General features: G+C 51.0%; 1 protein-coding gene across 5 annotated transcripts in view; it reads right to left on the reverse strand.

Annotated features, from left to right (window-relative positions):
- The window catches only part of SLC4A5 (solute carrier family 4 member 5), a 98,733-nt gene that overhangs the window by 34,002 nt on the left and 51,040 nt on the right, over positions 1-13,691 (reverse strand). For 4 of the 5 annotated variants that reach the window (XM_069583719.1, XM_069583722.1, XM_069583723.1 and 1 more), the window contains 8 exons: positions 11,563-11,723; positions 10,505-10,660; positions 9,716-9,811; positions 7,256-7,311; positions 3,892-4,049; positions 3,057-3,144; positions 2,068-2,222; positions 1,499-1,705 (listed from right to left, as the gene is read on the reverse strand). In XM_069583719.1, the coding sequence (XP_069439820.1) occupies positions 1,499-1,705; positions 2,068-2,222; positions 3,057-3,144; positions 3,892-4,049; positions 7,256-7,311; positions 9,716-9,811; positions 10,505-10,660; positions 11,563-11,723 (1,077 nt within the window). The remainder of the gene's footprint in view (positions 1-1,498; positions 1,706-2,067; positions 2,223-3,056; positions 3,145-3,891; positions 4,050-7,255; positions 7,312-9,715; positions 9,812-10,504; positions 10,661-11,562; positions 11,724-13,691) is intronic. The other variant, XM_069583724.1, reaches the window with a different exon arrangement.

A 13,691-nucleotide genomic window follows, 5' to 3' on the forward strand; every position in this document is an offset into this window, starting at 1 on the left:
AAACTCCTGGGGTCCAATGATGGCTATCTTCCTTGTGTCCCTGATTATCTGCAGGATTTCTGTGCTTGGTAAACGTGTGTCCAGTGTTAGGAGGAGATGGAGAGATCCTGGTTTATAGCAGATTCATCAAGGGCAGATTCTGAACCTTATTTTATTTTATTTACTTCGTGGAACAAACAAGTGGGAAATTTAAGGTTTAGGGAGAGCGTTTATTGGGGACGCTATTCTCCAAAGCTCCAAACACAGTAAGCAGGGTTTAGCATACAGCAGGGCTTTTCAACCTTGGTTCTACTGACATTTTAGGCTGGATAATCCTTTGTTAATGGGGAGGGCAGTCCTGTGCATCAGAGGACACTGAGCAGCATCCTTGGTCTCTGTCTGCTAGATAACAGTATCGTCTCCCCTCCAACTGGGACAAACCAAAAATGTCTCTGAAAATTGCCAGATGTCCCCTGGGTAAGGATCAGGGTAGGGCATGGGTGAAGTTGGGAAACACTGGCTGGCAGACAGCCAAAGGCATATAAAACGTGACTCCCTTCTCAAAGTCACAGCTTTGCAGGACTGATTCTGTCCTTTCCTAAATTCAGATCAAACCAAGTTATTCTAAAAGCTGGCAAAGAAACCCAAACAAGCCAGGAAAATCTATTGTTTTCTTTTAAAACAAGTTTTTTGACGAGGTAACATAAGGTTAAAAAATTCAAAAGGGACTGTTATGGACTGAATTGTGTCCCCAAAAAAGATGTATCAAAATTCTAACCTGTAAATGTGACCTCATTTGGAAACAGAGTCTTTGCACATGAAATCAAGTTAAGACGAAGTTGCTGCTGCTGCTGTTGCTAAGTCGCTTCAGTCGTGTCTGACTCTGTGCGACCCCATGGACGGCAATAGCCTACCAGGCTCCTCTGTCCCTGAGATTTTCCAGGCTAGAGTACTAGAGTGGGTTGCCATTGCCTTCTCCGAAGACGAAGTCGTTAGGGGGACCCTAATCCAATATGACTGGTATCTTCAGAAGAAGAGGAAAATGCGATATGAAGACAGAAACACAGGCAGGACAGCATGCGAGGACACAGGCAGGATGCACGGCAAGCAGCAGCAATGACTGCTGGCCGCAGGCAGCAGCTCGGGACAGGCAAGGAAGGAGTCAGAGGGAGCCTGGCCCTGCTGGCATCTTGATTTGGAACTTCTAGACTCTAAAACACCGAGAGATTCAATTTCTATTGTTTAAGCCACCTAGTCTGTGATATGTGTTGCCGCAGCCCTAGAAAACGAATACAGTTAACAGAGGGTGTGCTAAGAAAAGTCTGGGTTCCTTCACTTTATGCGCGCTTCCCCTTTCCTGTCGGATCCCGGAGGAGCTTTGCAGGCGGGGGAGGAAAAGCGTGCAGCGGTCAGACCGCAAGGCCTGAAGTGGGTGCGGCAGACAGAGGAGGAGAAGATTCCTAAAAGGAGCAAAGAAATCTGAGACAGCTGGAGTGGCCGGCAGGCCTGGAGTGGGCACCTTCCTGTCCAGATCAGCTCTTCCCCGATTTCATGAGCGGTTGGCATCTCTCCATCAGCCGCGCCGCTCCCTCCGCCGGCCCCGCCGCCACTGCCGCCGCCGCCGCCGCCGCCACCGCCTGCAGCGCCGCCTCCAGCAGCCCCGCCGCCGCCTCCCGCCACGGAGCCGTTCATCTGGCCTAATTCCGTCGGGGAGAACACGGACTTCCTGGAAGGAGAAGGGGGACAGGGGGCAGGTAGGGCTCCCAATCCTACGAAGAGCTCAGCACCCCCAGGACTGGCCTCATCAGGCTTAACCTCTTCAGCTACAATCATCAAATATCTTCAAATACAGAGAAAAATACATTAAAGGATCCAGCAATACCCCTCACAGGTCACCCAGGTTTTACAGATGCTCACATTCAGCATATTGGCTTCTGATTTTTTTTAGAGAGAGAGAAATAAAACTGGAGAAAAAAAGTATAACCCTGTGTATGTTGACGTCTTTTTTTCAAACCCAAATAAGAAAGGAACAGACTGAAAGCTCCCTCTGGACAACTTCCCCGCTTGCCACCGCTCATTCTCACACACCTCTTGTCAGCAGAAGGCACCTTCTTGGGTGGCTCAATTCGGATATTCGGGTCCCATTCTCCCGGGGGAAGCACTATGACCTCGTCCAGAAACTCATCGATCCCCGCGATCAGATCCTCTCGATTCCGGGCCTTGTAGGCCACGTCGCTGAAAAGCTGGCAGGGAGAGAGGTGTAGGAAGAGAGAGGGCCGCTGCCTTGCTGCCGTCCCTCTCATCCACCTCCTTGGGGCACACTGCATATACTTTCAAAGAAAGGTGCCTCCTGGGCCTGAAAGCCAGGTTTCTGTATTCCAGTCGTCTGACCTGAGTTGAGTTACCTTCCTGCTCTCAGTTTCCCACAGAGCAAGCTCATCAGAAAACCTGTGGACAGCCCAATCAAAGGAGCTCAGGTATTTCAACTCTGTTTTACATCCCAGCCCTTCATCTTTGGAGGGTCAGGCTGCATCATTCTGCACCGTCTCCAGCATGTTCTTTCTGACTTTACAGATCTGATTGGGTCATGCTCGTTTTTAAACTCCCCTAGTCTCCCCATCACAGATGGTCAACTCTCAACTCTGCCTACAGGCTCTGGCTCCTCTCTTTGGTGTCACCTTCTGCTCTTGAAACCCTTCCACTGAGCCTGTATCAAACCACTCCCATCCAGCTCTCCATCTCTGAGCCGTGGCCCTGGTTCCCTTTGCCTGGAATGCCTGCCTCCTAAGCTTGTGCTCATCCTTAACTGTGAAGCTCCATCGTGTGTGAAGGGCCCCCTGACTGCCTGGGCAGCTGGTATGTGGTTCACTCTCGGGTTGTCAGGCTGTGTCTCCCACTTGATTGGTGCTCCTAAAGGGCAGTGACTGTTCCCTCGTTGTCATAACCCTCACACCTGTGCAGGACCTGGCATACAGGAGATGCTCAAATGTGACTGTTGAATAAGCAAATGAATGAAGGCACCATGTCTGATGCAGGAGCCGCGACGTTCAGGAGTACCTGCTTCTCGTGGCACTTACGTCATCCACCATGAGGGTTGCAATGGCACGGCCAATTTCATTGTAGGATTTTGCTCTCCCAGAGGGTCCCAGGAGTATGAACAGAAATCTGCAAAGAAGATGGAGGAGGAGGAGGAAAGCGAGAAGGGAAAATAAAACCAGATGGAGAGGATTTTCTGGTCCGAAATAGTATCCATTCTCAGCTTTTTAACTGACCATAAGCATCTCCCATATTTGCTCCCATGAATCCCATATTTGCTTTGGAGATACATTCCTCTTCATTTCTGCCTAGGCATCCTCACCATGCCCTGGTGTCCCAGAACTCACCCAACAACCCCTCTCCCACTTGGCTGCTGCTGCTGCTGCTGCTGCTGCTAAGTCGCTTCAGTCGTGTCTGACTCTGTGCGACCCCATGGACGGCAGCCCACCAGGTTCCCCCATCCCTGGGATTCTCCAGGCAAGAACACTGGAGTGGGTTGCCATTTCCTGCTCCAGTGCATGAAAGTGAAAAGTGAAAGGGAAGTTACTCAGTCGTGTCCAACTCTTAGTGACCCCATGGACTGCAGCCTACCAGGTCCTCCGCCCATGGGATTCTCCAGGCAAGAGCACTGGAGTGGGGTGCCACTGCCTTCTGGAGTGGGGTGCCATTGCCTTCTCCGCTTGTTGGCTACTTCTTGTCTATGATTATTTTAAATAAACTCTATAAACCTCTTCCCCAGTCAGATCTCCCTCCCCAGCCAGTTCCCTAGTTTTCCTTCTTCATTTTAGGGGTGTCTCCAGCAGCACTGCTGGCTAACTGCATGGACAGCCGGCCACCCGAGGGTGAGTGTGGTGGGCGGATGTCAACGGTTCTCACCTGGTGGGCACAGGCACCTCGGTCACACCTCCCAGCATGGCTGACTGGATGAGACGCACGAAAGCGATGAACGGCTGGTCCAGGAAGTCCACCTCACCCACAAGCACGTTGGAGGCTTCTGAGTCCTTGGGGATCTTCTTCATGAATTTGTTTTTCCGCTGGTCAGTGAGGGGGACGTGAGATACGCATGGGTACTCATACGCAGTGGTTTGGGCTCTTACTTAGCTCATTCAGACTACTCTGGAGGCCTAACCTTACAAAATTCTCCCAGCATTTCTCTAGAGACCGAAGGAAATAGCCCAACACTCTCCTGCAGTCTGCAGAAGAGGAAACTCAAAGTTGGTTAACCCCAGGGACCAGCTAAGCCTTTCGTAGATGGGAAGGAGCAGGCAATGACTTGACCCCCCCCATACTTCCTTGTTCTACTGAAGTATGAGCTGAGGGGTCAGAGAAGAGAGCCAGGCTTGCTGGACAGCAGGTCTCATCCCCCAGCTGCAGCTCAAGCAGATGGGGGTCTTGGCTCATATACTCCATTGCCCAGCCCTTCGTCCTTTCCTTCACCCTAGTGGCTATGGGAGGAACAAAACCATCCTGATGGGCAGAGTGGACGGACTTTGTTTCCTCTTTGCCACCAGCATTCTGGCTAATGGGAATCCCTGTACCTGTGGATCCGAGGCTATGGGAGACTTCTGTGCCCCCAAGTCACCCCCAGGGAACCTCCCAGGAAACTCATAGCTGCTGAGCCTTTCCAGCTGAGACTATTGAAGTGCCCTCCAGCCAGTCCCTCTGGCTGGTGTTTATTTAGGGCAGAAAGGTCAAATAGGCAGAGTGAGTGGGGTCTGATGTGAGAGGTGCTGGAGACAAGCCGCCTGCCCACTCTCTGTGGTTATGACTTCCATTCTATGAAGAAGACACTGATTCCTCCCAAGACCTCTCAGACAAAGAAAACGCCCAGGGGTGGTCACATACATGCTGTTCTTCATCTTGAACATCTTAGGGTGCATTAGCTTTTCAGACCACTTTCCCTCTAGGTAGCAAGAGGTGGGCGAGGGACAGATACAGTTTCAGAGAAAGAGGTGGGGAGGGGTGTTTGGGTAGCACAGGGCTGGTGGGAGTCCATAGTAGCTGACAAAGGAAGAAAGGGCCCAGGAGGAGCAGGCAAGTGCCTCAGAGAGATCCTTGGGTGCCACAATTTTGCCACTCACTCCCCACCTGATGGGAGTCTCTCCTGTGAGCACAGAAGCTCAGTGAAGATAGGTTCCTCTGTCCCTGGAGAGGGGTCAGCTGTAGGCATGGGCATGGCCAACAGGTCTTACCCCTTTGGGCCCACAGCCATTTCCTAATTTGACTCATGGAGTGTGTGATACAGACTGGGCTGGGGCCCTGCCAGCACTCGATAAGGCTCTGTGAGTAAGGGCTACACCCTTATAATCTCTTAAAACCACTCAGAAACATAAAACTGTCTATAACCACCCAGGAACAGCACCAAGGACCCTAATGTAGTGAGAAGAAGCAACAGCAGGTGTTAATGGGAAGGCCAGAATCCCCAGGACTCAAAAGGTCCCTTTGTCCCAAGCTCTGTCAGCTGATTCATAAGCAGGTTCTTCAGGATGGAGGGCCGAGCATGCCAGGGCAGCCACTGTGCCCCTGCCAACTCCATGTCCCCGGGCACCATGCAGGGAGAAGCTCTAGGGGCCTGGAGGAGAGGTCGGTGGTAGGCGTGTCCTGGAGAACAAGGTTTTGGAACCACAGTGCTCTGGGATAGCCCATGCAGCATGTGTAACCGGGAGCAGAGAGGAGCGAAAACAGAGCCTGCGGTCCCAGGAAGGAGGGGGGTGGTGGTAGTACCCCAGCAATGGACTGTGAGAGCGTTCTGGCTGGGCGATGGTCTGGACGTGGGCCTGTCTAACCAGGGTCCTGCTGACCCCACTGCCTAAACCCGGGGGACTCTAGTCCAGCTCTGCCAAGTCACTGCACATGGCCACACTGTCTGAATCCATCTCTGCCCACTGGGAACTCACTGGAACTCAGGGCTGATGTGGAGTGGTAAAAAAAAGATGCACCTAAAGAAACCCTCTGTTGTACAAAACTGCTGTCCCCACAAGTCAACTGCTGCTACAAACACTGAGAAGCAGCATCCTACAACTGCTTAGGAGAACTGGACGCTGGTGCCTGGTGTTGGGCTCCAGTCCCTCAGTTAAAGGCAGCTCTGCTTGGGGAAGGTAGTGGATAGTATTCTTGTCACCACTTAGGCAGTAAAAAATTAGGTTGTGAAAAACTTTCATTAGCCAGTGCTTTCTTGTCATGGCTCAACTACGTGGGGTTCTTCTCTAAATAATATTCCAGGGCACTCGTTCCTAAGTCAGCCCCAAATTAAGGGCTCTAGAGTCAGACTGTCTGGATCAAATCATGGCCATGCCACCTTTCAGCTGCGTGAACTTGGGCATATTATTTCACTCTTTTATGCCCTCATCTGTAGAGGGAAGATGGCATAGTACCCTCATGATGCACAGGAAACGCCCTGCACCGTGTAGTGCATCCAATATGTGGACCTCAAATGTTGGTTGATGTCGTTATTGTTGTTTTATAAATATTTTGGCCACCAAAAGGCCATCCAGACACTGACTTCACTGACTTGAGGGAATGCTTTTGTTTTGCCTTTTCCCAAACTTGGGGCTGCCTGAACCCCGGAGGTCGCCCGAGCTCTTGAGAAGTTGGTACCAACTTTCAGATGCCCTTCCTCACCTTCCTTTCCACTCCTGGGGGCACAGGCAAGGGGACCTTGAGACCTTCTGCCCCTGAGGTGTGAGTGTTTGGTACTGAGGGCAACTTCCTGTGCGCTTCCCTCAGGGGCATAGTCATGGGGCTCCTGGGCTGTTTGTGAGCTTCTGACCTTATCAAGGTTTCAGCCAAGCTGGTGAGAAACAAGAATTGACTTTATCCAGCACCAGCCAAGGAGAAGATACACTATTGTGCAGTCCAGCTGATTCACTATCATTAATGTCTCCATGGGGAGGCCCTACTGCTTCTCTACCCACCCGAGTCCCCACTTCATCATTCAAAGTGCTTGTGGGTGGGGGTCATGGCAGAGGCAAACTCTGTGTGGCAGTCTCTTCAATAAATCCCCAGTTCAAGGACAGCTGACACCTCATCTGATCACATCTCTCTGTCCCCAGGGCCTAGCACACAGCCCCAGTGATGGATTGTCAGTCACCATGGCTGCCCAGAGCCCCACCTGTGTCCTTACTGGGGACCCCACTTTATCATGGGGCTAGAGTTTTGCCCATAGGGTTCCCCACCCCTAAAACCAAAGACTTCTTCCTGCCCTGGCCCTCTGCTGCAGCCAAGGGCAGGGGTTTTCTACCTGGTCGGTATTTGGGGTGAGAGAAATATCATTCATGCTTCTGCTCTGGGCGTGACCTAGGAGAAAAGGAAAAGAAGGTCCATCAGGGGAGACGGGTTCTCGCAGAACCCTTTCTCTTGGTCTCTACACAGGCTTGCTCCATCTTCACAACCAAAGCAAACTCCCCCATTATCCTGCAGCCCCTATCAGCTAGCATCCTCTCTCTCCTTCCTTTCGATGGCAGCTTTCTTAGAAGAGTTGCTGGACCTCAGGTTCTACTGCTTTCTTCTCACTCCTCAATATGCTACTTCCTGGTCCCAGCCCGCTGCCCTGCCTTCTTAGAGACTGAGATATCTGCTCTGCACAGGCCCTGCGGGTGGAGAGGGACACGGACGCCCTACTGGGTGGGGAGCCAGGCATCAGCAAGCTTCGCCTCTGTTGGAGAGAGGAGAGCAGTTTCACGTCTGTCTGCCCTGACCCATGGGAGTCTTTAAAGAGGGCTGGGGATTTGGGCTGGCAGAGGGGAGGTAGGTGGGGCTCCCCAGGGCCAACAGTTCCTTGCTGCATGAAGGCAGGAGAAGGCCACCTCTCATTTCCCACCAGCAGCCAAATCCAGCGAGCCCCTTCAGGCTTTCTGTGGCCTCTGGAGTCCCTGTACTGCCAGACTCTGCTTTCCTTTATTTCCATCGAGGATCCTCTCAGGCTGGGCTTTTCTCAGGGCCTTGCTTTGCACTCAAACCCTTCAGAGCGCTGACCCCCTCCTCCTTGCTCAATCCCATCCACTTCCGATTCTTCCCCATCTACATTTGTGCCGGGGGTGCCCAGGTTGTATCTCTAGCCCAGATCTCTCCCCTAAGCTCCAGATTTGTCTGAGCAGCCCCGCCTGGCACCTCAGACTCTGCACAGTAGGAAACAAAACTCATTGTCTTCCATCAAATCACACTCCCTCTATAGACCCTAGATCACCCAGTGCCCTATCCCACGTGTTCACGCGCAATCAGAGCAGACCTTGGAGCCAGCTTCAACTCCCCTCTCCTCCCTTTTCCCACTTCCCACCATTTGCTGAATTCCACCAGCGTCCTTCCCTTTCCATTCTCGCTCTCGCTGCCTGAACACGGCCCTCATCTCTTGCTCCCAGTCATTCAGTCCCTTCTAGCTTATTTCTGATCATGACATGTGCCCGCATCAGACTTCCCAGGAGAACTCATTACCCTCAGAATAAAGGCCAGGACCTTTTTCAAGACACTTGGCCCCCTTCGATTCAGACCCTCTTTCCTTTATATCCTACATCCCTGGTGAACGGAATCACTCTGTTTCCCCATACATGCGGTGCCCTTCACAGCGCCTTCCCTCCACCTGCTGTGTGTTCCCTTTGTTCTAAAGACCATGCTACTGGAAGACTTCTATTTATTCTCCAAGACTCAGGCAAGTGTCTCCTCCTCTCTGAGCCTTCCCAGGTGCCGTCCTGTGGTGGGGCAGGGGGGCGGTGTGCGCACACAAAGCTGTAACCACTTATTCATGCCTTTTATCCAGGTTCCCACCACGGCAACGTTGGCACAGGACGACTTCATACACAGTGAATAAATGAGCAGAAGGCTCATATGCCAAAGCCACTCACAGCCTCTGACTGCCAGCACTGCTCTGCGGAATAACCAAGACCAGGGAGACTAAGCACATCCTGGGGTCACTGAGACTGTTCTCAGAAAAGACCGCGGCACAGCCCAGCTGTAGCTCTGGTCACATCCCACTGCGGTCCCGAAGCATTCCCCTGGCCTGGTCAGCGGCGCAGCCCTGGGCCGTGCTTATTCACACCTTGTCATTTTGGTGAAAGTGCGTAAAGGAAAATACTCCTTTGCACTGCTTTTTATTTTCACTTCCCAAATTCCCTCTTTCTTTTTTTTTTTTGCCTCACCGCTCACCCGTCTGTACATCCTGACAAACTGCCTGACAGAGCGTGGTCTGTGGCCGTGCCCCGCCCAGGCCCCCGTGGGGGCTGCAGCTCCCCCAGTGTTTCACTTCATGGGGCCAAGACTGTCAGGCAGGATAAGAACATCCTCCGACTGTCCTGGAGGAAAAGCTGGGCTGCAAGACAGATCTAGCCTGCTTTAAATCCTGTTTCTAGGAAGACTTGTCACCAAAAACGTGATTGATGATTAGTGTGGTGACAACAAAGCCTTAGACCAAGTGAAGGATGCCCAGATCCTTCACATGGGACTGGACTTGCTTCAGAGCACACGGGACTGGGTATTAGGACAGGACTTGATTTAGAGTTGCATTTTTTGGAATAATTATCTAGAAAATTTTGGTAGTAAGTTAGACTATGAGGGCAGCCCAGGGTTTAGGGTGAATGCTAGATTTCTGACACCTGAGAATTCTAGACAGACCCTGGTCTTTACCCCCTCTGCTATGACAAGTGTGAAAATTGACTTCAGAGTGCCCCCAGCCAGAACGAAGGGGCTGCACCGTGGCGGAGAAACTCACAGAGACGGCCGTAATTCGCACTTTGCCGCACCCTCAGGTCCTCAGTGGAGTGGTGTAGGCTCGGGCCGGCCTTGGGGCTCCGGGCTGGGCTTCGACCTGGGAGGCACGGAGGGATTTAACTCCAGCAGACCTGCTGCAGTGACGCACATTAGCACAGTCCTCGTTTACAGTCACTCCACCTGAATAAAGCTAGGCTACAGGACAGATCTCTTCCCCTTCGAGGGAGAAAGGGTGGTTCGGTTGTTTCGGATTTTGTTTTCGTTTTTCAGAATCTTCTGAAGCAAGTGGATAGTGTGGCTGTGATTGGAGAAAAGACCTGTAACTGTTGAAAGTGGGATAGCGACACAGTTGATTAAATAGGCATCAGGTGTTGTGGATGATCTAGGTTCACTCCTGATTCCACAACTACTGATCATTGGACCCGAGGCAAGTAACTTAACCTCTCCATGCCTCAGCCTCCCGCCCTGGGGGTGGTGAGAACAATTGCTGGTCTGGGGCCTCTCCTGAGGATGACGTGAGTTTACACCTAGGGAGCACTCCTGCCTGGCGCAGGGTAAGTGCTGGTTTGTACCTGCTGCAGGCTAAATGTTTTCCACTTTAAAATAATTGATCTACAGAGATTCCTCAAGTGTTTTCAGCTAGCAGCATTATCAGTTTTGTACTGATTCCGGCACTTATTTGACAGGTCCAGCGAGGCTAGAGTCTGGGCATCTCGACTCTGGGATATCAAGAGTGGAGGGTTGGAGATTTGAGATGCATGCAGAGGACAAGCGTTATGGTCCAACTCACTGCTGGTGGAGGAGACCGCCTTTCCAATGTCGGCCAAGGAGCGGTGGATGGGCTTTGTGGTTTGGTGGCGGTGTTTCCTCAGGAGGACGTAGCTGACCCTCTCGCGGAGCTCCGGACGAAGGAGGCCATCCTCAATTTGCTTCTCAATGACGTCGTCTAAGTGGGAAACAAACATGCCTTGTCCACGGGGGACAGAATGACCAGGGGTGTGGGGGTCTTCAGTTTCACCTGTTATTTATCGGATTAAAAGTGAACTAAAGGAGGCATGGAAGGTAGAAACAGTCCCAACCTTTGCCACAAACTGAAAATTTGGACCAGTCATGAACCTTCAGGCTCCTTATAGGTAGAAGTGTGTGTCTGTGGGAGTTCGCGCATGTGGGTGCATGTGTGCAGATGTGGTTCACGTGTGTGCATGTGGGTGCATGTGTGCAGATGTGGTTCACGTGTGTGCATGTGGGTGCACGTATGCACGCATGTATGGGTATAGGATTCTCTGCTCTATCAATAATATTGTGGAAAGTAAATGAAATTATAGCCATGAGAGACCCTAAGAAGCATAAGGTACTATGCCAAGTGGTTTTAGTCCCAGTGTGAATTCTTTTTAGAAAAGTATTTGGGGCAGCATACTTCTGGTAGAACTGAATGTGCTAAAACAAAATTCACAAGGAGTTTTAGGGACAGTAAGGCAAGCTACTCCCTTCCTTTGTCACTCCATCAAACGAGAGCTAATTTCCTGAAGATGAGTGATGATCCATTTACCCTGATAAGAAACAGGTTGCCATGGCAATGGGTGTCTCCAACCAGGCTTAGAAGCGCTCTCCCTTTCGTTCCATTGCTGAATGGCATTTCAGAGGCTGATCTTGCCCTCTCTATAGGCATCTGAAACTAGGAGCAACCGTGACGCTGCTTTGGGAGCATCAGACCCAAAACCTGGTCTCCGCGGAATTAGGCAGGCATCAGAGGTGGGCATGCCACCTAGACCAAGGGTGGGCAAGAGACGGGGCAGGGGCAGGGGGATGTTGCCTGGTTTGCGGGGGCCACAGCAGTCCTTGCCTCACCTATGATCTGTGGTAAGGAGCCACCGTCCAAATCCAGCAGCACGGTTCCCGTCTGCAGGCAGGTGCGGAGCTCAAAGAGGCTGTGCAAGGACAGCGTGGACACGTGGGGCTTGCTCCAGCGTTCGCCTCCTTCCTCTACCTTTTCTTCAAACTTTATCCACCTGGAGAGGTAAGGATGGGGCTCAGCATGGCCTTTGCCCTCAGGAGGCGCCCCAAGCTGGGCCTCTTCAGGAGAGGGATGCTGGCTTGCAGGCCATGCTCTGCACGTTGTGGGGGCATTGGCCCTCTACTCACAGGCAGAGGGTCTCCTGGGGACTCATCCCTCACTCCTGATGTGGCCATGCTCAGGGCAAAGTGGCAGCAGAGAATGACCATAAATGGGTGTGAAAACTATTCTTTTTTTTTCCCCTTTTATTTATTTTCTAATTGGAGGATAATTGCTTTATTGGATATGTTGCAAAATTGGATTTGGTGATGGTGGCACAACTCTGCACATTTACTAAAAATCATTTAATTAATACACTTAAAACAAGGGAACTTTATGGTATCCTACAATAATAGAGCTCTTTAAAAAACAAACCATCCACTGGATCCTAGTTACCTGTCTACTGGTCACATGTGTTTTCAGTGCCTGTCTTATGAGGAGGGTATGGTTTGCTGGGAGAGGGGATCATTTCCCCACAGTTCCACTGTAGGGCCTGAGGTTTCCATGAATCACACTCAGATTTTGGTTCTGAAAGTTCAGGGTAAAATCCAAATGTAATTTATGGGAGGAAAGAAATTAAGCCAAAGATATGTAAGAATTTGTCCTTTCTAGAAGCCTCGGGATCATAGGCTGAGGGGGTGGCCACGTGGGAAGGCCTCGGGCCGCTGGCAGAGGCAGCGCTGGCCTGTAACTCCTCTGCAGAGGGCAGCACTGGACAGCCTGTAGAGCCACAAGGAAGCAGAGACTCCTGGCTGGAGACCAGCTAGCTCAGTTTTATTAAATATTGACCTCAAATTTCTGAGTAGCTTCAAACTATTCCAGTCAAAATCCTATGGGAATGTTTTTGGGCTGTGACTAACTCTAAAGTTCCTCTGAAAAAGAGGATAGTTGGGGAATGTCAGAGCATAGTTAGGGAAAGTCTAAAAAAGAAGAATGGGGATGGGACATGCCTTTAGCAGGTATAAAAACTTACTGAAAACCTTGAGTAATTAAAGCATTATAATTCCAGCCCAGATATAGACAAAGGGATCTAGAAAACAACAGCCCAGAAATATACCTGAGCCCCCATGGGGGTCTGGGTTTTGATGGAGGAGTTGTTTAAAAGTCCACTAGGGACTACCCTGGAGAAGGCAATGGCACCCCACTCCAGTACTCTTGCCTGGAAAATCCCATGGACGGAGGAACCTGGTAGGCTGCAGTCTATGGGGTCGCTAAGAGTCGGACACGACTGAGCGACTTCACTTTCACTTTTCACTTTCATGCGTTGGAGAAGGAAATGGCAACCCACTCCAGTGTTCTTGCCTGGAGAATCCCAGGGATGGGGGAACCTGGTGGGCTGCCGTCTATGGGGTCGCACAGAGTTGGACACGACTGAAGCGACTTGGCAGCAGCAGCAGCAGCAGCAGCAGGGACTACCCTGGTGGTCCAGTGGTTAATAGTACTCCTTCCAATGCAGGGGACAAGGGTTCAATCCCTGCTCAGGGAATTCAGATCCCATGTGCCAGTGGGCAATTAAACCCATGCACCACAACCATGCACTGCTTTTAGAGAAGCCTGTGTAAAATGAAGAGGCCACGTGCTGCAATGAGGACCCAGCACAGCCAATATATGAATAAATACAATGATAAAAAGTAAAAGATAACCAACCTAAGTATAAACAAATGAAGTCCCTACTTCTTACCAAACACTACTAAATTCTACATGGATTAAACGCTAAACAAAAAATTAATCTATATTAATTGAGCCTTTAAAAAAAAGGAAATCTTGACACATGCTGCAGCATGGATGAAACTTGAAGACATTATGCTAAGCGAAATAAGCCAGCCACAAAAGGACAAATATTGTAAGATTCCACTTATATGAGGGGCATAGAGTAGTCAAATTCATAGAGACAGGTGGTTGCTAGGGGCTGAGGAGAGACGGG

This window comes from Ovis canadensis, chromosome 3 (assembly GCF_042477335.2).
Source record: "Ovis canadensis isolate MfBH-ARS-UI-01 breed Bighorn chromosome 3, ARS-UI_OviCan_v2, whole genome shotgun sequence".
NCBI classification, from domain to species: Eukaryota; Metazoa; Chordata; class Mammalia; order Artiodactyla; family Bovidae; genus Ovis; species Ovis canadensis.